The 23,278-nt window shown below is 59.6% G+C and overlaps 1 protein-coding gene across 1 annotated transcript in view; it reads left to right on the top strand.

Moving 5' to 3' along the window:
- The window catches only part of ADAP1 (ArfGAP with dual PH domains 1), a 51,075-nt gene extending 31,561 nt beyond the window's left edge, over positions 1 to 19,514 (top strand). Inside the window, exons 4-11 of the mRNA XM_063091515.1 lie at positions 141 to 223; positions 12,752 to 12,864; positions 13,763 to 13,909; positions 17,196 to 17,279; positions 17,759 to 17,821; positions 18,711 to 18,782; positions 19,077 to 19,305; positions 19,486 to 19,514. Coding sequence (XP_062947585.1) covers positions 141 to 223; positions 12,752 to 12,864; positions 13,763 to 13,909; positions 17,196 to 17,279; positions 17,759 to 17,821; positions 18,711 to 18,782; positions 19,077 to 19,305; positions 19,486 to 19,514 — 820 coding nt within the window. The remainder of the gene's footprint in view (positions 1 to 140; positions 224 to 12,751; positions 12,865 to 13,762; positions 13,910 to 17,195; positions 17,280 to 17,758; positions 17,822 to 18,710; positions 18,783 to 19,076; positions 19,306 to 19,485) is intronic.
- The last annotated feature ends 3,764 nt before the right edge of the window (positions 19,515 to 23,278 follow it).

The raw sequence follows: 23,278 nt of genomic DNA, 5'->3' as shown, positions 1-23,278 counted from the left end.
TCTTTCCGGGGTCTCGTGCCCAGAGGGGTGGTGGCCCAGAGTCTGCCTAAGAATCCCACAGGTCCCGGCCCAGGGACCATTCCCCAGGCACCTGATGGATCAGAGGCAGCCTTGGTTTAGTGTCTGTCCTGTCTCCCCAGACTCCTGCGGGAGCAGTGGATCCGTGCCAAGTACGAGCGGCAGGAGTTCATCCACCCCGAGAAGCAGGAGCCCTACTCGGCAGGTGAGGGTTGGAGCTTCTCTCTGTGTCTCTCTCTCTGTCTCTCCCCACCTCACAGCGGTAGAATCGTCACTAACCTGGATAACTGGCTCATTGGTTTGAACCCGCTCTGTCCCCGTTTTGCCTTCTGGCTTTGAGCTGGGTGACCGCGGAGCTGAGTCCCACGCTGTTCATAGTGCAGCCCTGGCTGAGCAGGCGCGCGTGGGGAGCCCACGGGCTGTGGCGGGCCCCTCCCCTGCGGGTGGGGGCGGCGCGCTTCCCTCTGGGGTGGCCTGAGGGACCTCACTTGGGAGGGTGGGGCAGACGCCGCCCTCAGGCCCAGGTGAGAGAGTGCTGGCTAGGCTGCAGGCAGGTGGGCTCTCAGCTGAGATCTGACCTTCCATACATGGTGCATCGGCAAGCTCCGGCTTCATAAAATGTCCCTTCCTCTGCTACGCTGTTCTCGACAGATGGGGAAACTGGGGCAAGCAACGTGACAGGGCCTGGTTTTAAGTCGTCAGCACTGTTAGCCCACGGTGGATTCAGGAAGGCTGGTGCAGCCTGGTGAGGCTGTTACCAGACTCAGGTCCGGCTGTCCGCCCCCTTGAGAAGGAAAGAAAAAAACTCACAAGTCAAACGGTGTTAGGAAAGCAGATGTATTCAGCTGAAGGAGGTGGTAGGCTGTCCCATCTCAAAGATTTACATTTACTGAGGGGTTTTTAAAGGAGGGGTTGAGGGAATGGAACGGGGGAGGAGAAAGCAGGAGAGCAGGAGATGTGAGCTACGAGGGGTCCATTTCTACGGGTCAGGTACAAGGTCTTGCCAAGGCCTCATCTGGTTTCTGTTCTCATCTTCGCTGTTATCTCAGGACCCTGCAAGGTTCTGATTTGCACCAGTGTACACGGCTGGTGCCCAAGGTCAGCTTCCAGTCATTTGGCCTCGATCATTTCTCAAAATTCCACAAGTCTCAAAGAAAGAACTGTTAGCTTTGCAAAGTACTAATTAGCTTCTCGGCCTTGTTTTCCTACTTAGCGAGGGAGATAAGAAAGTCAGGGGATGGGAAGCAAGAGTGGAGAGAAAAAAACTGTCCTTTTTAAATCTTCACACACCACCCCCACCTCCGCAGCCCAGGCAGTTTTAGGTCCCAGCATGGCTCCAGTCCTGCTCACTCCAGCAAGGCCACATGGAGCTCCGCAGGAGGAGGAGAAGAGGCAGCCCCCCTCCCAGAGGCCCCTTGGCAGGTGGAGCCTTGAGCCAGGTCTCATGACCTTCAACTCTGAGCACTGTGTGTCACTGCTAGCTGGAGCCCTGTATGCACCCTTGTATAAAAGAAAGGTGACCCCCAGACAGTGGAACGTAGAACTACTGTGTGACCCAGCAATTCTACTCCTAGCATATTTGCAAGAGAATTGAAAACAGGGACTCGTGCAGATATTAGTACACAATTGTCCACAGCAGAACTATTCACCATAGCCAAAAGCTGGAAACAGCCCAAACGCCCATCAGCTGATTAACAAATGTGGTATTTCCACACAGTGGAATATTACTCAGCCATGAAAAGGGAATGAAGTACTGACACGTGCTCAACGTGGATGAATCTTGACAGCATTAAGCTCAGAGGAAGAAGCCAGATGCAGAAGGCCACGGAGGTTCTGTTTATATGAAATGTCCAAAACAGGCAAATCTACAGAGACAGAGTGGATTAATGGTTGCTGGGGCTGGGAGGGAGGACGGGGAGTGAGTGCTAACAGTTACAGGGTGTCTTTTGGGACGATGAGAATGTTTTAGAACTAGATAGAGGTGGGTATAGCACAACACTGTGAATGTACTGAACGCCACAGAATTGCTGACTTCAAAATAGTGAGTTGTATTTGTGAATCTCACCTCAATAAAGAAAGGAAAGAAATCCCACCACTGGCTGCAGAGAGGAAGTGGGCTGTGACATAGGCAGCGGAGGGGGGTCAGGTCGAGGACTGCCCCAATTGCTGAAACCCCTCCCCCGAGCCCCACTCCCCCACAGATGGAGCTCACCCGCACCAGCGCCCACTTCCTGCAGGCTCCTCCCTTGGGGGCTCTGTCCGCACCACCCAGTTTTATTCCCAGGAGCAGATTGCAGTTGCGATCAAGGCTGCCAGGTGGACCCAGCGCCTCCCAGCCATGCGACTGGAGGGGGCCCCCCCCCCCCGCATGCAGCGGTGAATGTCGCTTGCCCAGAGCAGGCTGGAGACACCTGGCTCTCCTGTCCTCTCCTCCTGCCCTCCACCTCCCACTTGGCACCCAGCTGGCTGTAGTAGCCTTTGATTCAATTACTGTCCACCCAGATAGTCATGTCCTCCTCTCCTAGTGACTCGTAATGTACATGTGAGAGAGAGAAGGCACACAGACACTGGACGCTCCCCTGTTCCGTCCCTGCTGGAGCCCCCGGAAGAATCACCGGAGCCCCTTTGTTTCTCCCGCCATAAGCACCTTAGCAATTTATAACAAGATGGTGTGTGGCCTCATTTCAGAGGCTGGAGGGGCTGGGTGGACACAACGGCATCGCCGAATCTTGCGTCTGTTCTCGTATCAGGCCCTTCTGGTTGTAAGCAAAGAAACTCCAGTTCAACTGGGCTTGAGCAGCACTGGAAACGGATCGGCTCGCATAATTGGGGTTGGCGTGAGGTGCAGCTGATCTAGGGGTTCAATCAGTGTTGTTGGGACTTGGTCTCACTGTCTCCGCCTCCTGGTTCTGCTTCTCTGGGTTAGCACCAACCCTCCTGCTGGCAGCATCACCCCTGCAGGCCCCGATTTCACGTCCCCTCTCACTCGCACGCGGTGAGGAAAGGGCGGGTGGGACTCACAGAAACGTCAGGAAAAGTCTCTTCTCTTGTTGGCTCTGGCTGGTCCAGGAGGGAGATGTGATACAGTCACTGGGACCAGGCAGGTGTGGTGCCCTGTGTCATGTGCCTGCCACTGGAACTGGAAGTGGCCCTCCTGAGGAAAATTGGGGCCTCTGCTCCAGGAGTGGGGGTGCATGCCAGGCAGTAAGACCTGCAGGTCGTGTCCATCACGGGTTTGGAGAGTGAGCGAGCGAGTGAGCATTTTGCAGGAGAACTTGGGTGTTAGTTCCAGGCACTTTGGTTGGCTAGGGGCCAGGTTTCTCCCTTTGTGTCATGTCATGTAGGGCTCGGAGGTGGTGACAGCCGTTGTAAGCCAGGAAGTCTCCTTCCCCAGCTCTAGGTTCTCCCATTACCGTTTCTGCTCTTCTTCTCGTGAAATATCCCCAATACCATGAGAGTGTTTGACACGAAACTTACAGCCCTTGCTGGACGCGGGGCACAAGAACGGAGGAGAGAGAGGCCTTCCAGCAGGGTAGACTTGAGAGGCACAGAGATTCTCAGGGCACAGGTTTGTGGGCCAGAGCCCGAGGCCTTGCCCTGAAGCCTTTGAAGGCCACGGATGAGCAGATAGTTGCTTCTCAGTGCAAGGCAGCAAAGCCTTGGGATCCAGGCTGGCATCTGTCCGCAGGGCGGGCCCCGTTCTGTCTGCACACCTCCGTCGTCTGCCCTGGACAGCCGGGGCCTGGCGTGAGGCTGGAGGCGAGGTGTGACGCCGCCGTTAGCGGGACAGGAGTGCACAAGCCTCTCGCAGAGGGCTCAGGCCACGGTGCCCACCTGGGGTCAGGTGAGTCAGGGCTGCCTGACAGAGCATTGCCGTTATCTTCCTGAGCACGGGTGGAGACTGAGAGGAAAGCACTCAGGAGACTCGGCTGAGTGTGGACAGGCACAGACCCGCCAGGCCCGGTGAAGGCTCCTGTCTGTCCAGGGCTGGCCTGTGCCCGCGGGTCCCTCGGGGCCCTAGGCAGGAGCGAGGCCTGAGCTGGTCCCCCGTGTTCTCAGGCGACACCCCTGCTGTCCAAGCCAGCTTTCTCTCCACCTTGGGCGGGGGGTCACTGGCATTGAAGGTGGGGTCTGGACGTGGCTCTTGCCAAAAGAGAAATAACTTACACGGGAAGGGTGGCCTGGGAGCCTTCCAGCTCTTTCCGCCATGTGTCCCTCCTCCCTTCCAGGGAAGCGCTAGGGCACCCTCAGCACCCCTGTCCCTCTGTCCCTCTCCCTCCTTACCTCTAAGCAGGCTCCCCTTTGGCCTCTCCCAGCACCACCCTACCCCAGGCCATCATCTCTGCTGCCACCAAAGGGGCAGTGGGCTGCTGCTGCTGGTGGCCTCGAAGGGAGGGGATGGATTAATTACAGACCCCAGCGCAGAGACCTTTAATGAAGCGTTTATGTTTGTTCCTGTTTCTTGAAAGCTGTTGCCACCCTCAATGCTGCTGCCGCTTCCTCCTCGGGGGCCTGAGTATGCATGCCCGTGCCACCTGCCCTGACAGCGCCCCTCCCTGATGGGCTGTGACTGACGGGAGCAGAATCCTGGGTGTGTGCAGGACCCTGGGGGTCATCTAGCCGTCCCTGTCTCCACCCAGGCCTCCACCAGACCATCCTCGGGACACTGTCACCCTCAAGGTCACATGGGGAGGCAGCAGACACACTGGCCAGAGAGCCTTGACGCCCAAAGCTCCAGCTGCAGGGAGACTGCTGCGACCCCTGGGACCCAGAGCAGCAGAACCACATGGCCAAAGCAGCCCCAGCCTCCCTCCTCCACCCTCCTTTGTCCCCTCCCCCGCCAGCCTCAGTGTCCAGGGTGGGTGGAGCAGATGGAGAGGATGTGCCCTTCTCTCCAGGGCAGGCCAGGGCCTGCCACCCCTGATCAAGGCTCCAGGACCAGCCGGTCCTTCCTTGAGGTCTCCTCGCCCAGCCTCCCTAAGGACACCCCGGGGATTCCCAGTGGCCTTCCTGCACTGCCACCAAGTTTGCCACAAGAGCACTTTCTCACAGCAGTGCGGGTGACACCCCACCCCTGTCACGGCAAAATGCAGAAGTCCCTCCTGGTGCAGGGGCCCAGAAGAAAGGGGAAACGCAGGGCTTGGGAAAGGCTTCCTGCCCCCGACTCCACAGAGAGGAGTGGCCTTGGGCCTGACCCAGAATGAGCTGGAACTGCAGCTCCCAGGGGCTGCTGCAGCCTAGGGCCACAGGGGGCTGGCTGCCATGTCCTGTGTGAGAAGCCTGCACCTACAGCTTCTGGAATGAGGGGCAGGTGGTATCACAGGACTCTCAGGGTGGCAGGGAGAAGGCTGGGGACCCCAGGTGTCCTGCAGGGTGGGGCAGACCCACCTGAGGGGCCAGCACCTGCTCAGGGGCCTCAACTTCCCCAGCTGAGGAAGGACTCTGGTTGGGACACATCCCCAGGGAGCCCAGCCCAGGTCCCTCACTTAGGGCATCCCAAAAGGAAGCGTTTAGAATGGAGTTTCTCTGAAGAGGCTCCTAATGGCCAAAGCTGGAACTATTTGAACAACAAAATGAACAGTGATGTGACAGGGCTGTAACCCAGAGAGTAAAGTAAACACCGCTGGTCCACAGTGATGAATGAGAGAGTAAATAAATAAGGGACGGGGGAGGGCAGCTCTTCTTTGCAGAAGAGTCACAGTTAAATGCAGAAGGAATGAGGGAAACAGGAGAAAATCAGCACGAGGCGAACGCCGCTGTGAACCCCGCCATGTGCTGACGTGAGCGGGCCAGCCCCGGGGTGGCAGCAGGATGCAGAGCATTTCACCATGTCTTCCCCAAGATGCTACTAACCATGAAGGAAAAGGTGATAACTTTCCGGGAGAGAAACTCAGAGAATGTCACTGTCACTGCATTGTGTCATGGTCAACACCACCAGTGAAAGACACTGGGAACATGCAGCCCCAGGTGAACCCCAGATGGAGGGAGCCAGCCCAGCACCCCCACCCTCTATGGCTGCCTCCCTCAGCCAAGGTCATGGTGCATAGGAGGTGCCTGCACCCCCCAGATCTCGGGGCACTATGGACCCATCCTCATGCCTGGGCCAGGCCTCGCCTCCCACCTGCCCCACCCCAGGCTCGTGCTCGCTGGGGGGTGACCCTGGGTGACAGCTGCTCCTGGCTCCTTCCCCAGACCATCCCCCGCCTTGAGCCAGAGCCTCAATGGTGGCCTTTCACAGGGGTCTGGACAATGCCTCGTGTTGTCCAGAGGCCAGCCACCCAGGCCACCACCTCACTAACAGACATGGCCTCCCGCCTGAGGCTTCGGACCCTGTGCCCCCACGGGGAATTTGCCCCATCTCCCTGCCTCCTCTCCTCTGGCTGAGGATGGGCTCCTCCAGGGACGCCTGATTGTGCCAGGCAGGGACGGTCTGGAGCTGTGCCCCTCCCCCTGACCTTTGTCCTAAGTGTCACAGGGCAAATGGAGCCAGGGAGGGCAGGCAAGGCCAGGGGCTCAGTGCTGAGGTCTGGGACCTGCACTCCTTGAGTGAATGACAGAGCCCCTCCCCATGCCTCAGTTTCCCCATCTGTGTAGTGGGGACAACATGGCATCCAGCACATGAATATTTGGGGAAGTATTAAATGACATCACTTTTGGGGGTGCATGGTCAGTGGGAGACGTCCCTGGGGGTGCTCCTTGGGGTGTCAGGTGTTCATGGGGCTTGGCTGGGAGGCCTTGGGGGCAGTCCATCTGGGCCCCTTCCTGACCAGGGCAGGTGGCTGCTGGACTCAGGACCATCCTTGCGAGGATAAGGTTTGCTGCGCTGGTGCTGGAGCCCCTGTGTGGGGGTCTTAGGGTTTGGAGCATGTGGACTGGGGAGGGCATGCTTCTGGGCTGATCTGGCCCAAGGGGTGTCCCCCTCCTGCAGCTCTGCCAGGCAACCCGGGTGGGGCGTCTATGCATGTTGCTCCAGGTGGGAGGACATTGCTGAAGCTGGCAAGCCCATCTGTGACTGGGGGGGGGTCTCTTCAGGGCCTGTCATGTGCCAGCCCATGCTGGCTGCTGCAGAGGGCCAGGGAGAGGTGATCAGGACCCCGGGGAGCCCTCAGCCCCACACTCTGGCCCCACCCCTAGGAGCCTTAGACTTGTGGCCTCCATGGGGCCCCCTTACCTGTGATGTGCTGAAGTCACAGAGCGGGGGATGCTTGTTCGAGTCGTGCTGAGGCATGAATGCACTGTATGGATATGTGCAGTCGTCTCGCTGGCCGACGGGGACCATTCCATCTAGTCCTCACTTCAGCCCTGCCTCTTTGATAGATGGAAAACTGAGACACAAGGAAGGGCCACAGCCAGGAAGAGGCGGAGCGGAGGGCCACACCAGGCCAGCTGGTGAGGTCCTGACTGGTCCCCGCTTCCCTGATGGCCACGGTGTGACCTTTCAGAGGTCAGGCAGTGTCTCCGGGCCCTGGATTCCTTGTGTACAAAATGAGGATGCAGCTTAGCATCCCAATAACGGATCCACAGGTCAGAGCCCTGCTGCCCAGCAGACCTCTCCTGGCCAGTACTCCTGGGCTGGCTGTTGAACGAATGAACAAGGGAGCGAGTGCATGGGGGTGAGTAGGGGGAGCTCGCATCGCACACGCCCAGGCCCTGCTGAGTAGCCTGGGATGTCGGCATCTTGACGCCTGAGAGCTGCACACTCCAGACCGTGATCTGAAGCCCCCCACAATGAATCAGGTTGTGCTCATTGGGAGAAACTGTCCCTGACCCCCACTATAGTCCCAGGAGCCCCCAGTAGGGCCACTGTGGGGTCGTGGACACTGTCACCTCTGCCCAGTGCTGCCCAGGCGCAGGCCCTGTTTCTCTGAGGGAGGACTCCTCCCAGGAAGGAGGAGGTGGACGGGGCAGGTGGGGGGATGGGGGTGGGAGCTGTTTCTAGAGCCAGAGCCTGGGGAAGTGGCATGTAGAGGGCCACGTGGACGGTGGTCGTCGATGCTGGGACTCCCCAGATCCCAAGCTGGGTGGATGAGACTCATTCTCCAAGGTGGTGGCCCCTCTATAGAGCTGGCTTCCCTGGGAGCAGCGCCCGGCTGAGGAGGACCCCCGAGTCTGCAGCCAGTTCGTGGAATAGGCCGCCCTGAAGTCTCAGCCCTCCTGCTGTCTACGCAGCATCTCTCTCCTCCCTGGAGTTTAATTCTCACTGTGAGGTCCCAGCACGCAGAGGGCGAGGGCTCCCATGTATGTTTGGAGAAGGGGCACCAAATAGGGTGGAGCTGGGCACCCAAATCCTCTGCAGGGTATGGATGTCAGTTCTTGGCCTCCCCGACTGACATAGAAGGAGCCCTGAGGCCCCGTCCCTGGCAGGTGTGTCGACAGGTCTGCAGGGACCCGGAGCGCTTGGGTGGACGGAGCCCAGATGGCCTGGGCAGCAGAGGCAGAGCCCTGAGCAGGCCCACAGACGTGGCCTTCAGCTCTGGGAACTGTGCCCAACAAGGCATGGCTGCCCAGCCGGGAGCCCCAGCATTCATCTCTGGACAAGGGCAGGACAGCAGGATAGCTGGGACCCAAAGGCCTGCAAACCAGGTCCTGGCCCTTTGAGGGGCAGTCAGGTGGAGTGATCGGGGTCTCAGTTCCTCTGGTGCCTCCCCAGGCCCTGGCTCTATGCCCAAAGGCCAGCCCTCCATTGGCCACCCTGACCCCTGCCCCTGGCAGAAGATGCCAGGTGGTGTGGGGACCGATCTCCCACCCTGGGAGGGTCCCACAGGGGGTTCCTGGGCCACTACCTGGCAAGCCTTCTTGTCACCCTCAGAACAAGGTCACGTGGTCCCCTGCCCCAATTAAAAAGAAAGTTAATGTGTAAATTACATACAATGTGGTATAATTTACGTATACTTTGCATATTCTATTTAGAGTACAGTTCTCTGTGCTATGACAAATGCAAGATATGGGACAGTTCCATCACCCCGAAGACTCTGCAGTGCCCCTCTGTAGTCACCTTCCCTCCAGCCCAGCCCCTGCAACCGCTATGCTGCTTTCTGCCCCTACAGCTTTACTTTTCCAGAATGTCACTAGGTGGGACCATACAGAGTAGCCTTTTGAGTCTGGCTCCTCACACTCAGCACGGTGCATGTACTGTGGCCTGTGTCCCCCGCTCAGTCCCTCATACTGCAGCCGTGTTCCAGGCACACGTGAGCCACACCTGCGTTATCCGCTCCTCCCGGCGGGGCATGGGGCACGTCCAGTTTGTGACAATGGTGAGGGAAGCCACCATAAACACTGTGAACAGGCTTGCATGTGAATGTACTTTTCTTTTCTTTTGGCCTCTCATTTCTCCCCAGTCGTATAATAAGTGCATGTTTAGCTTTACAGGAAACCGCCAAACTCTTTTCTGGAGCGGCTGTGCCATTTTGCATTCTCACCAGCCACGCGGAGGGGCTGGTGCCCTGCCTCCTTGCCCACACTTGGGTCATCAGTTTTTGTTTTGGTTTGGTTTTGCTATTCTAGTGGGGGTGTAGTGGTGTCTCATGACTCTGATGCTGAGAATCATTTTATGAGCTCACTCCAGGCGCTCCATGGCGGGGGGTTTAGAAGAGGCACCTAAGTAGGGCACGGGGTGTGGACTGGCCCCTGTAGCTCCCCAGCAGGTAGTACCCGGCACACAGCGGGTACAGGCACACAGTAGGTGAACTGTTGGACTGTGGCCCGTGACTGGCCAGTCCTTGAAGAGAAGATGGCCACTGCTTGTCACACCAGTTTTGAGTGCGTCCAGGTCCCCACTGTGTGCAGGTGCCTGTGAGGTGCAGCCTGCAGGGGTCCCTCTCCTGAGGGAGGTGGTGTGGCTGGGATTGTGGAGGAAAAGGTGGGAGCAGCACAGTGGCCTGGAGCCCTGCTGGCTGTGTTGCGGGCTCTGCATGTGACAGCCGAACCTTGGGCCTGGAGTCTTCAGAGGGGGTGGAAATACCAGCACCTGCGCCTTCTCCGTTGTGGCCAAGGGGCCAGCCAAGGTGGGGGCTGTGCAGAGCCTTGTCTGGCCAGGGCCCTGGGTGGCCACATTCCCAAGTCACCGAAAAGGAGGCGGAGCTCAGAGAGGTTGGACATGGCGTGGGGCCGGCTGACTTGTGCGGTGAGGGCCAAGGCAGGGATCCTGGCCAGCACCCATCCGAGAATATCACTCTTGCTGCCTGTCATCATGCCTGGAATTAGGCATCCTGGCGGCTTGCTGTCGGGAAAGCCAGACAGCCTCGCAAGCGTGTCCCCTCTGTCCTGCGACTTTGAGCTTGCATCTGGACAGCAGAGTGTTGATGAAGCTGCCACGGCACTGTGCTCCCTCCCTCAGGGCTTTAACCGGGCGGCCCAGCTGCTGCCCTGAGGGGCTTCCCGAGGCGCTGCTGCCACCTGCTGGGCATCGCGGGTGTGGCAGGGACAGGAGATCTGTCCCCACCAGCGGCTTCCCTGGGTCTGGATGGCTGGACAGGGCTCCTGCTGGGTCTGCGGCAGGATGGGCTGGGTAGCCACACAGGCCGGGGCCCAGCCGGCTCCACCCCTTGCTGGTGAGTGACTTCAGACCAATGACTTCATGTCTCTGAGCCTCAGTTTCCCCATCTGTAAAGTAGGATTATCCCCACTCTACAACAGGATGTGCCTTGGAGGTTCCTGTGGGTATAAATGAGGCCATGTGTGTGAAGTACCCAGCTGTGTTCAGGAGGTGCTGTGGGGACTGCTAATGTGGACACTGTCACTCCAGCCTGCTGCTGTTACTCAGGGACACTGCACCCTGGCACTTCTCAGCATCCACCCTCACCCACAAAGCATCGAGTCCAGAGAGGCTGGGCTCCGATACTGAAGGAGCAGCCAAGTGGGCTTCCCAGCTTTGCCTGGGCCAGGTGCTCATTTAGTCAGTCAACAAACATCCTGAGCAGGGCCTTCTTGGCTCAGGGGTCATGTTGGTAGCCCTATTCCCAGAGCAGCACACAAAGGAGATTTGCCTGCTGGTGCTGTATGCAGGGGGCACGTCAGCCTCTCCACAGGCTTGAGAGATGCAGGGACCTCCAGTGGTGGAGAAAGAAGAGGCCCGATCTGGCACTGTCCCGAGACAGGCTGAGGCGCCAGCTGCCCCCTCCCCGACGCCAGACTGTCGCCTTTTTATGGCCCTGTGTCTCAGAGCATAGAGAAAATAGCCTCTTGATTCTGGTGTCAGGGATGGGGCTGCCTGGGCTGAGGGGACACCAGGGAGGGGCAGGGGCTTGGTGGTCAGGGCTGAGTGGTGGTGTCTGAAATACGAGCCGGCCAAGGCTGCCGGGGTCTGAGTCTGATGACATATATGCAGGGGGTTGCTCTATTCCACACTGGCACTAACAGCACCCTGCCACATCCAGACGATTTTTTTCCCTTGGGTCACAGACCAGCAGCCCCCAGCCCCTGGGTGACACCTCACAGGGGCTCCTGGACCACCCAAAGAAAGCTCACTCTGCAACCTGGCATTAAGGCAGATGGACAAGCCCCAAACACCCATTGCTTGCCTGGCAGCCTTGCCCTGGGAAGATGCCCAGAAGTAGTGGGGACTGCGCCCACCAGGGACACATTCAGCCCTATGCACAGCAGAGCCGCTCATGACAGCCAAAGCTGGAGGCAGCCCTGATGTCCATCGGCTGGTGGATGGTGGACCGTGGGCTAGCGCACACAGTGACACGGACACGTCTCCAAGGGACGCTGCGTGGAGCAGACGCAGCCAGACCCACCGAAGAGCACACGGTGCTTGATCGCACTCGACGTGGAGTCCCAGGACAGGCTAAAGGAACGGGAGTGCAGTGGGCATGACTGCAAAGCCGCAAAGTCACAGTAGCACTGGGGGTGGGAGGAGGGGCAAGAGGGAGCACTGGAGTGCTGGAACTGTCCATCTGAGTGGTGTGTGTGAGTCACTGACCACAATTTAGTGGCTTAAAACCACACGTCTATTCTCTGGAGATCAGAATTCAGATGTCTTATGGAGCTGAAGGCGTGGGCAAGGCTGGCTCCCGGGGCCTCCGGGGAGGACCCTTTCTGCCTCTCCCAGTTCCTGGTGGCCCCAGGTGATCCTGGGCTCATGGCTGCATCACTCTGATCTCTTTCCATGGTCACATCTCCTTCTCTTCTGTCGTCAAATCTGCCTCTGATTGCTCTTATAAGGCTTGTGATGACATCAGGTTCACCTGGATGATCCAGGACGATCTCCATTCTCAAGACCATTAATTGCATCTGCAGAGTCCCTTCTGCTATATGAGGTGACTTGCCCAGTGGCTGAGGATCCCAAGTGGACACCTCAGGGGCTGTCCTGCTCAGCAGGACGTGGGTGTGCACACGTGTGAAAGTTCACGATTAGGCACGTTGCTCGCTTCCCTGTGTGCACATGCTGCACTTTTAAAAAAAAGCTCCAGTTAGACCCGGCAGCTGGCCTGGTTGGGGAAGGAGAAGTGGCCTGGGCCCCTGAGCACCTGTGGGAGGGCAAGTCTGGCCTGAGCCTCCTGGTCCTTCTGGGCAATGAGCAAGCAGGAGTAGACCCCACACCACTGCCTCCCACATGCTGCTTGCTGCCCATGCCTACCCAGGGTGGCAGAAGGGCCCCTGAGACAGGTGCAAGGACAGCTGGCTGGAGTCCACTCACCCATGGCCTCCTCGGACTGGGCCATCTGACCCCGTGTCCCCTATCCCTGGTCCACCATGACTGCCTGACACCATGTCCCTTCTCTCCCCCTAGGATACCGTGAGGGCCTTCTCTGGAAGCGTGGCCGGGACAATGGGCAGTTTTTAAGCCGGAAATTTGTGCTGACAGAGCGAGAGGGGGCCCTGAAGTATTTCAACAGAAATGACGTGAGCCAGGCATGGGGCAAGGGTGGGGCGTGTGACTGGGCAGCATTGTGACCCCCCCACCCTGGGGGCCTGCAGTGGCTGCATCCTGTCCTCGGCTGCCCTCCTGCAATTCCTGGGAGCCGTGTTACTACTCTCACATGAGGACACACCCCCCAACAGGACACATACCCCAAGATGACACTGCCCCCAAGAGAACATACACCCCATGGGGAGACCCGCATGAGGACATCTCCCAGTCTGAGAAAGGGCCACCCTAACCTGTGTCTTATACACATGGTACCAGGCTCAGAGGTGTTTGGCAACCTTCCTGGGGCCACACAGCCATTCTGCAGTGGCTCTTACATTAAAGGCCCTTTCTCTGGGACTTTTGGCCTCAAGAAGAGGCTGCCTGCCCTTCTGGGATCAGGAGCCCTGGATTGGGGGCATTCAGGAGCACACCTGGGCCCCGGCCCCTCAGCTCATCCTCAGTCACTCAGTCATTCAGCCTTCACTGAGATCCTGCTGTGTGCCCGGTGCCATGCCAGGGGCTGAGTGCAAGGAGAGGAAAGAGTCGGGAGACACCAGCGAGCTGGCAGGGACGGAGGCAGGGAGAGAAAGGGCAGAGGGACCGGGGTGGGAGCACAGACCAGACAGAGAAGCTGTTTGCTGGAAGGGGCAGAGAAGGGTCTACCCAGATATCTAGCACCTGCCGCACAATGTCATTAGTCCTCGTCATCCCTGAGGGGCAGATACTGTTACCTTTAGTTTACAGACCTGGAAGCTGAGGCCCAGAGAGGTTAAGTAACCTGCCCAAAGCCACATGGCACAGCAGGTGTGCCACCAGCATGCACAGAGCCCACCCTTGCTACTCCCTTGAGCTCAGACAATCCCAGTGCTTAGACCCGGCCTTTCTTCCCAGGCCAAGGAGCCCAAAGCCATCATGAAGATCGAGCATCTCAACGCAACCTTCCAGCCGGCCAAGATTGGCCACCCCCACGGCCTGCAGGTCACCTACCTGAAGGACAACAGCACCCGCAACATCTTCATCTACCATGAGGACGGGAAGGTGGGGCACATGGGCTGGGCCGGGGCGGCGTTGGGGAGGGGCCGGGCTGCTCAGGAGTCAGGTTGTCCGTGCTGTCTCTGGGAGAGCCCAGCCTGTGCCCCACCAGAGGGGACTGCCAGCTCAGCCAGTGGCATCTACCATCACCCCTCCAGGCCCTGAGCGTGCCCTGTGGGAGGAACTGGAGTCCCACATGGAAAAGAAGGGGACGGCCGCTGGCTCGGGGCTGTCCGGGCTGCATCCCTTTGGCCGCACAGTGGCTGTGCTGGGAGAGGTCAGCTCAGCCCTGAGCACCTGCCCCTGCCCCACGGCAGTCCTGCCACCTTTACATCCAGCATCCTCGGAGGGTGGGGGTGGGAGGGAACCCCAAGCAAAACTCCCTCAAAGTCTGTCCTTTCGTCCTGGGCCAGACTGCAGGGGGCCCAGTGGTGGACCCCGTCTTCTTTTTGTTGCTTTGGTTTCCATTTCTGTTTTGATCAAAAGTATATGTGCACGTGGTTTAAAGAGTTAAATAGTTCCGTAAGGCCTGAGAAACAAGTTTGAGGCCCCTCCTGGCCCCACTGCCCCCTCCCTGGAGGCATTCACCTTTTGGCTTGTTTAACTGATCCTTTGGGAATTTGTCCCCATTTCTATAAATAACACACTTGCACTGCTGCCAGATTTGTCCATTTTAGGCACCATCTGCCGACTTCCCGCTGTGGAAGATGAGGATCTAGCTCTTTCCAGTTGCCACCACGCGTGCCTGTCCCATTCCTGCCCCTGTGGAGTTTTCTCGCGTCTGCACTCGGCCTGCGCGCTGCCCTGACTGTGGAAGTTCTGGGGGGGCTTGAGCAGGGGAGCAGACTGTGGCTGCTTTTCCTTTCCTGCATGATGTTTTATCTTCCCTAGAGTTAATAGCTGCTTTTTCCCCCTAGTTAACTGTGTGCTCACCTGGACTCTCCAGGACTAAGCCTGGCTGCAGTCAGGTGCCAGGTAGCCTCTGATTTCGGCTTTCTAGAGATACCCCTCGTGCAGCCTCATCTCGCTCCTGGGCTGATTCGCTGTTTCCAGGATCCCAAGTCTTTTTTTGGTTTCCTCCCTTCTTTTAATGGAACACACCCTCAAGTTTCCTGGCCAGATCCAGCAGGGCCATGCCGAGGACTCTGCCTTCACTGGGGGCGCAGTGTGAAGCGTCAGGACCCGATCTGCACGCCTGTGGATCCCTCTGGCTGTCAAGGGAGGGCTGAGGGGAGGGGGAGGCTAGTGCTGCCCACTGGTGGGAGACAACAGTCGCTGGGCCCCTGGGCGGGAGGGAGGAACCGGGAGACTTGGTGGTGTTGGGGCAGCAGGGGTGACGTGGGGTACCTGGTGGGCAGTGGGCAAGGCAGCAGGATGGATTGTGCCACTGCGTGCCGTCTAACGGGGGACAGAGCAGAGAGGACTCATTGGAGTGCTGGCCTGCACGGGGCAGGGAGAGGAGGGAGCCTCCACCGCCAGGGGTCTCCAGGCTACCATGCCGAGGACAAGACAGAGGGGCGGGAGGAAGCCCAGAGAAGGCTGTGTCCTGAAAGCCAAGGGGAGGGGTGTGTGTGTCCAGGAGAAGGTGAGGGCAAGGTGGTCCGGATTTGGGACTGGGGAATCACTGACAGTGGAGGGCTGGTGCACAGGAGGGGAGGGGCTGGGACAGCAGTGAGAGGGGAGGGCTGTGGATCTGGCAGGCTGGCCCCACAGAGACACATGCAAAGGCCCAGGTAGGTGTGAGCCATTGCCACCGCAGAGTGAGGGGCCAACCGCAGTGTGAGGTCTGGGGGAGGTGGGATCTGCAGCAGAGGGTGGGTGGGCCTGGATGAGGAAGATCAGGGGCCAGTATGGGGAGGGGCGGAGGAGCGCAGGCACAGAGGGGCTTCGTGCAGAGGCCAGAGAGGGATGGATCCCTGTGCACCCTAGGAGGGGAGAGCCAGAGGAGGGCGGGGCAGGGAAGGAGGTGGGCGGGGCAGGGAAGGAGGTGGGCGGGGCCTATGGGGGCTGGGAGGGAGGGGGAGGCGGTGGCTGCAGGAGGTGGGCTGGGGCCTGTGACAAACGTGTGGAGATGTGGGCAGGACCACAGTGACCCCGCCACTGCTACCGGGTTGAAGCTGGTGCTGCGGGAGGAGGCTGAGGCTGCCTGCATTGCAGGTGGCCCCTTGCTGGCTCTGGGACAGGTGTTGGCAGGCGAAGTGGACAGTTGGCTTTGTCTGGGTTTGGGGTTTTGCCAGACAGTGGGAAAAAGTGGCTGGGCAGACCCCAGGATGGAAGGGCCTAGGGAGGGGAGGGAGGGGGGACCAGGGGTGCGCGGGTCCCTGGCTCCTCCTGGAGCACAGCAGCCGCACGGAGAGGCTGGAACCGAGGGTGGGGACATCGCACCTTTACAGGCGCCACAGTTCCAGGCTGTGACTGGGCCAGGAGCCTGGGATGAGGGCACAAAGTAAAAGGAGGATGAGGAGATGCGCAGACCCCAGGATGGGCGCTGAGTCTGGGGAGAGAGGGCAGCTGGGGCTGAGTCTGGAGACCTGAGGGTACCCGACGGCCACAAGGCAGGAGGGGCAGGGCTGGGTGGCAGCAAGGCACAGAGGGGCCCAGGCAGCCCCAGGGTCATGGCCCCTTCCCATTCGCGAATTCCAGCTCACTCCTCTCTCTCCTGTGAGGATCAGGGGCCCATCCCCCTGGGGAACAGCTCTGCCCTGCACCCTGAGCTCTCAGTGGGGAGAGCTGGGGGGCACAGCTCCAAGTGGGTTGGTTGATAAATAGATGAGCCTCCTCCTCGTCCCTCCTCCGCAAGACTTGCGCAAGCTACAGAATAAGGATCGCCGTAAAAACAGCCCAATTTGAGAGGAGGAAAGTCTGGCCCAAGGCCCCACAGTAGGGCCAGGTCCGTGGAGACCAGCTCAAATGTCACCACTCCCTCATCGTCCCCCTGCCCCGTCTTGTTCCCTGACTATTGTGCATTGGGCCATCTCTCGGTCTTGGCCCAGGCTGGCCCTTAGGCCCAGGCCCATCTCAGGACTCTGCCGCCCAATGGGCAACTCCTGTCTGTGGCAGCCCTCACCCCAGCACGGGCACATGGCGTTGGGCCTGAGTAGGGGGCGCAGCCAGTCCTTCAGTGGGACCTGGAATCTGCATCAGCTCCAACCACGGGGTGCCTGGAGCTGAGGGGATGGGATGAGTCTCGGGGCAGAGCCCATGGCAAGATTGCCCCTCTCCTTGGGGCTGGGCTGTGCAGCCCTGCGGTCCCTCCCTTGGCCCACAGCCCATGCCAGCCTTTGCCCCTTAGGAGATCGTGGACTGGTTCAATGCTCTCCGAGCCGCCCGTTTCCACTACCTGCAGGTGGCCTTCCCGGGGGCCAGTGACGCAGACGTGAGTGGCTGCCCTGCGGTCCCCTCCTGGGGCTGGGGGGGCGGGACGCGGGAGGTGGACATCTCAGCCCTTGTGCCCCGTGGTGGGACAGGGGGCTGACCAAGGGCCTCCATGGACCCCCAGAGAGGCCCTGTTGCTGACTGGCCTGAGGCCTGCCCTAAGGTGGCCGCAGCTGTCCTGCTTCATTCTGGGGACTTTTAGCTCAGCTGTAGTGGGAAGAAAGAGAGAGGGAGGGGTGGGGAGAGGGGTGGGGAGGAAGAGGGAGGAGAGAAAGGGAGGGATGGGAGAGAGACAGAGACAGGGAGGCAGGCAAGGGGGCTGGGCCAGGCCTGGGCCCTCCCCTCGCAGCTGGGGGCCTGGAGGGGACACAGGCTGGGTAAGGGTCCCTTGGCTTGGGGGATAGGGGGGACCCAGGCATCCGAGGGGCCAGTCCTGGGCACCTCATTGGGCCCTGCCTGACCGTGCATTTTCTGCCCCAGCTGGTGCCAAAGCTCTCCAGGAACTACCTGAAGGAAGGCTACATGGAGAAAACAGGGCCCAAGGTGGGCATGCAGGGCAGGCTGCTGAGCCGGGGCGCCTGGCTGCCGTGGGTGCCCAGGCCTCACTCTACCTGGGGCTGGCGGGGCTGGGGTGGCCGACTGAGGGGGAGGTTGCTGTGCAGGCCAGGAGGGGGGCCCAGGGCACAGTTGGGCAGGACGAGGGTGCATCGGGGGGTCTTGGGCTGAAGCACCAGCGACCTTCCCAGGTACAGCCTGTTTTTGAGCTGGGCTTCTCGGCATGGAGGGCCCTGACCCTGAAACATTTTATAAGAGCAGGTCAGTTTCAGGTGAGTCCCAGCTGACCCAGGACCACTGTCCTGGGCTGTGGATGCTGGTGCTCTGGCTCCAGCCCCACCTGCCAGGTCCGGCCAGCCCTGCCTTGCCCTTCTGCCCTTTGGCAAGGACTTGTGCACCTTCGTGGGCTAGGTGCCCACGTCGTGCCATTCCCTGCTGTGTGGGGGTTGGGGGGGACACGAGTCCCAGGACCCCGGAGGATCTGGAAACTGAGACAGATGCTCCATGGAAGTGCAGGTGTGGCAGGACTTTAAGCAAGGCCAGACCCTACTTGGGGCCTGCCAGCAGGGCTGGGGCTGGCGTGGAGGCGGGAGAAGCAGCACATGCAAAGACCGTTCGCCAGCTGGTTGGTGAACAGAGCAGGGTCCAGCGGCCCGCAGAAGGCATGACTGAGTGAAGGAATAAATGAATGAACGGGGAACACTTATTCTAGTTTATGGGATAATGTATTGCCTGATTCTAGAATGGCAGTAAAGCCAATTGAGATCTTTAAAAATAAACGAATGAATGAATGAACTCACGATCCTGCCCTCTGGGGTGGTGAGCTGTGGTCAGCTGAGGGCAGGGGCCTGCCTCACTGGCCCTCTCTTACCCATAGCAAACAGAAGGCTTCCGGAAGCGCTGGTTCACCATGGATGACCGGAGGCTCATGTATTTCAAAGACCCCCTGGTAAGGAAGGGCTGTGACCCCAGAACAGCTTCAGGCGGCCACGTGGCTGCCCTCAGTCATGTGGAGAATAAGCTGACTGGCTGATGTTCCCTGGTTGGCCTTGCTGCCCAGGAGGCAGGAGCTGGATTTCCCCGGGACCTAGCCTTTGGGCTTCACCTGGTTCTGGGCAAAGCTGGGCTTGGAGAGGAAGCAGCCCCGAAGGAAGAGACTCGGTCACCCCTTGCCTGGTGGGTGGGCTGGGCATGGGGTGCAGGGGCACACAGCCCCTAACTCCAGCCTGGTCCCCACCCACAGGACGCCTTCGCCCGAGGGGAAGTCTTCATTGGCAGCAAGGAGAGTGGCTACACGGTGCTGGAAGGGCTCCCGCCATCCACCCAGGGCCACCACTGGCTGCATGGCATCACCATCGTCACGCCCGATCGCAAGTTCCTGTTCACCTGCGAGACGGAGTCAGACCAGAGGGAGTGGGTGGAGGCTTTTCGGAAGGTGGTGGACAGGCCCATGCTGCCCCAGGAGTATGCAGGTGAGAGCGGTGGGTGGGCCAGCGGGAGGCAGGTTGGGCTCTGGGGCCCCGTGTCCCCATGCTCATGGGGCAGCCTCTTGGATGGAAGCTCCAGGCGGGTTTTGTCAGGAGTGGCCTGGGACTGAGCTCGCCGCTCTGCCTGTGTGGCCATGCCAGGCTGACACCTGTTCCCATTTCCAGTGGAAGCCCACTTCAAACATAAACCGTAGGAAGAAATTGTTTGGAGGCCCAAGGACACTGGACTCATTGTGATGGGGCTGGTGAAGAGGTGGCCAGACTGTGCAGGGCCCACAGATGGAGGGAGCCCGGCATCCTGACGAGGCCAGCTGTCCTGGCCCCGAGCAGGGCCCTGGCACAGCCAATTAGGACCTAAGCTTTAGCCACCAGGACCAGTTTCTCTGGAACCTCGTCGCGGGCAGACGCGACCCCAGGCCTGGCCTGACCTCTGACCCGCCATGCTGCTGCTGACCACACCCAGCTGACCTGCTCCCCTCCCTGCCCACCGGACCCCCTTCTTCTGAGGGCCCTGCCTGGCCTGCCAGCTCAGGGGCAGCCCCAGCAGCCCCCACAAACTCTTGCTGCCACCTGCCTGTGACCAGCACAGCTGGGCTGCTGAGACAGCGGGCAGCAGGGCCGGCCTGTCCGCTGAGGACTCTGGGACCGGCCTGCATGCCTACCCTGCCCCTTCCCTGTCCTGCCCTGACTCAGCCCAGCCGGCCCTGGCTGGGCCCCTTCCCCAACAAGTATTTATTGAGCACCTGCTGTGTGTTGGTTCTGGGGGCTGGAGTGGAAAACTCGGCCTTATCCTCAAGGAGCTGACCCAGTTGGGGGCGGTTTTCTAGGTGGAGTGAACAGTGTGTGCAGAGGTCCTGGGGGTCCCCCACCGGCTGCGGCCCCTCCAGTGCTCCTGGTCCCAGGGCTGGTCACCACCCTGAGCCCTGAGGCACTTGGTTTGGAGCGGGAGGGTGACCGGAGGCTCAGCAGGGGCTGCCCGTGGGTGCCCAGCAGTCCTGACGTAGGAGGCTGGTGCGGCCGCCCGTCTGCTTGCTGGCATCTGTGTGCCCATCTTGGTGCTTGCCACTGACCAGCGACTCACGCCCTCCGGCCCTGACCTGTGGTCTTTGAGCCATTTGAGTATGATGGCTTGAGCTGCCGTGAGGCCACCAGAGGAGGGGTGGCCCTGGAGCCCAGCTCACACCCTCTCCTTCCCCCACCCCGGGGGAGAAGTCCGGGCATTTCCCCCTGGACTGCAGCTCGCTGCTGGCAGGCCAGTAGTTGAAGCCACCATGTATTTATTTCTCACCCCATCTTCCTGTGAAGTGCCCTGGCTGTCCAGAACAGGGCTAGGCTCCGAGGGCTCCCCTTGCATGGGACCCATGTAAGGCACGTCCTGGATATCTGGGCAGGCTGGGTGGAGCATGTAGGTGGGGATGCACCTGCCAGTGACCTGGGCGGCCCTAGCCCTCTCCCAGCCCTGCCTGGCAGAACTGTGCCCCAGGGCAACCCTCACAAGCCCTCGAGGGGAAAGGAGAGGGTTCCCGAGGCCGGGAATCCTGCCACCCCTTGTCACATCCTGGAATAAAGTGTGGCTCTGGCGTGGTCTTATCTGTGTGTCTGAGGCTGGAGTGGGGAGGGGGCTGAGCTGGGAACACACGGTCCTGCCCTGGCAGCCTGTAGATGGACACAGGAGTAACTGTGTCGGCTCTGCAGGGGCAGGGCCGAGATGGGGGCTGGGACCCCTGCAAGAAGGGGCCATGTGCTCCCCGCTTGACCCTGCAGCACAGGAGTCCAGGTTGGCAGTGGGTCTGAGCTGCTGGCCACTGTACTCGTTATGTAGCGGGGAGCTGCAGCCCAGGAGGAAGGCCGGCCCCCACCTACCAAGTCCCTGCCCCCCAGGTCCCTGCTCCCTGGCCGTCTCAGGGCCCACACTCCTTGGCGCTGTCAGTCCCAGGGCTATTTCTGGCACTGTGTGCAGAGGCCCTTGGGTGCCCATCTCCTGTGGGTGTGCCCACTTCCTGGTATGTACCTGTGGCTGGCCAGCCAGGCCCTCTGGGGCCCAGAGTCCTCACCTCCACCTGCAGCCTGGAGGACAAGCCTAGCACAGCAAGGGGGTCTCTGGTAAGGTATGCCCCAGTCTGCGTCAGGGCACATGACTCATCCCGGGGGTGGGGAGCCCCTGCTCCTGGCTGGCCCTCCAGCCTAAGCCCCTCAGCCCTCCCGTATCCTCCCACAGAACATGCTGAGCCCCACTTCCCAAATGAGGAAACTGAGGTCCTGGGAGGGGGGCAGAGGCTTCCCAACCCCATTCCCACCAGCTCCGAGGAAGGAGAGATGGCCACTGCCCCAGGAAAGGAGAGGCTGGGGGTTCACCCTGGTCCTCACGAACAAGACTGGCTCTGAGCTGCTCAGCTACTGCCTTGCCGCAGTCCACTACTATTGCCACAGTTTCCAGATGCAGAGACTCCAGCCCACTGTGTCTGGGTCAGAAATGAGAACCCTGAGGTCCCCCTGGATTTACCCCACTGCATGGGGTCAGCCCTGCCCATAGCTCTCTTGGGCTAATCTTCTAGACTTTTCTTCCACTATGAAGTGTGGGCACAGGCTCTGAATGTCTGTGTGCATGGGTTGCTTGCAAATGTCTGCACACACACGCATGTGTACACTTTGAGTGAACGTATACGTTTGTGTGCACATATTTGTGAGTGGGTGTGTGTGAGTGCATGTGCACGTTTGTGTATATACATGCATGTTTGCATGTATTCTACCAAGGACACTGACAACCTTCACATTTTAAAAGGAAACCAAAGAACCAACAAGGTGGGAAACTTACAACCCATAAAAGGTCAGTCATTTGGGTTACACCAGGACCTCCCCTTGGCAGGGGGCCATGGACAGTTATGGGCCACTCACTGCCTGGGCCTGTACCATGTGCCAGCTGTGCTGTCCAACAAGGCATAGTTCAGACCATGGGGCCATGGGAACGGTTGCCCCAACATGTGACATCAACAGTAGTGCTGTCTTACACGTGAGATGGTTACAAGTACCATACACAGATACAACAGATACAGCACTTCACCTTGAGAGCAGATACAACAGATACAGCACTTCACCTTGAGAGTCCTGAGGTCTGCATGTGGAAGTGGGCGCTGCAGCTTGGATTACTGTCAGGAGGGGGGGTTCCCCAAAGTGGGCACGGCACAGGTGCACACAGTGGTGCCTGGACTGTGTGTTCCTGCGCAGTTCTGTTTATTTAGTGTTAATCCTGAGCAAAACCGCGCATAAATGAAACTCGCATTCTGCTCAAATTATTCCTGAATATATCAATCACATTGGATCAAATCCATGGTTTCAAAGCAGGCATCACAGCAGAATGGAGGTGCTCCAGCCTGGGCTCAGCAGACCCCTGCCTGCCCTCCTTCCCCATGACTGTCGCAGCGAGGCCTCCTGAGCCCTGCGCCACCCCCTCCTGAGACAGCCCTGGGGCTCTTCCCCTCTAAACTGGAGCAGTTTGTGGAAAGCTCCAGTGGGCGACAGCGCAGCCTCCACCTCCCCTGCAACCCAAGGGCCTGCTCTTTGATGATGTGAAGCCCATAACCTGGTGGATGTGATTTTTCCAAATTTCAATAAAGTTACACACACACACATTTATTTCTAAAAATCACAGACAATTTTGGGACTTTCCCACCACTGGCCACTGGTTGCCACTTCACTCCATCCATGCACAGGCAGTATGGACAAACCCAGGAAAGCACTCATCACAGCACATGCTTCTTCCTGGAGGGCTCACAGGGTCTCTGCTCAGACACCCCCACCCAGGGGCAGGGCAGAACCAAGGGAAGCAGACACCCCAACTCAGCACCCGTGGCCCTACCTGTGATCCCTAGGCCAGTGGGGTGGCCAACACCTGAGACCCCACAGCCCAGCCCCATAACCAGCCCCCACAGCTCATTCAGAAAGGACCAGTGCTGCAAAG

Source organism: Cynocephalus volans, chromosome 3 (genome assembly GCF_027409185.1).
Source record: "Cynocephalus volans isolate mCynVol1 chromosome 3, mCynVol1.pri, whole genome shotgun sequence".
Taxonomy (NCBI): Eukaryota; Metazoa; Chordata; class Mammalia; order Dermoptera; family Cynocephalidae; genus Cynocephalus; species Cynocephalus volans.
This window is presented reverse-complemented; position numbering and strand designations above follow the sequence as displayed.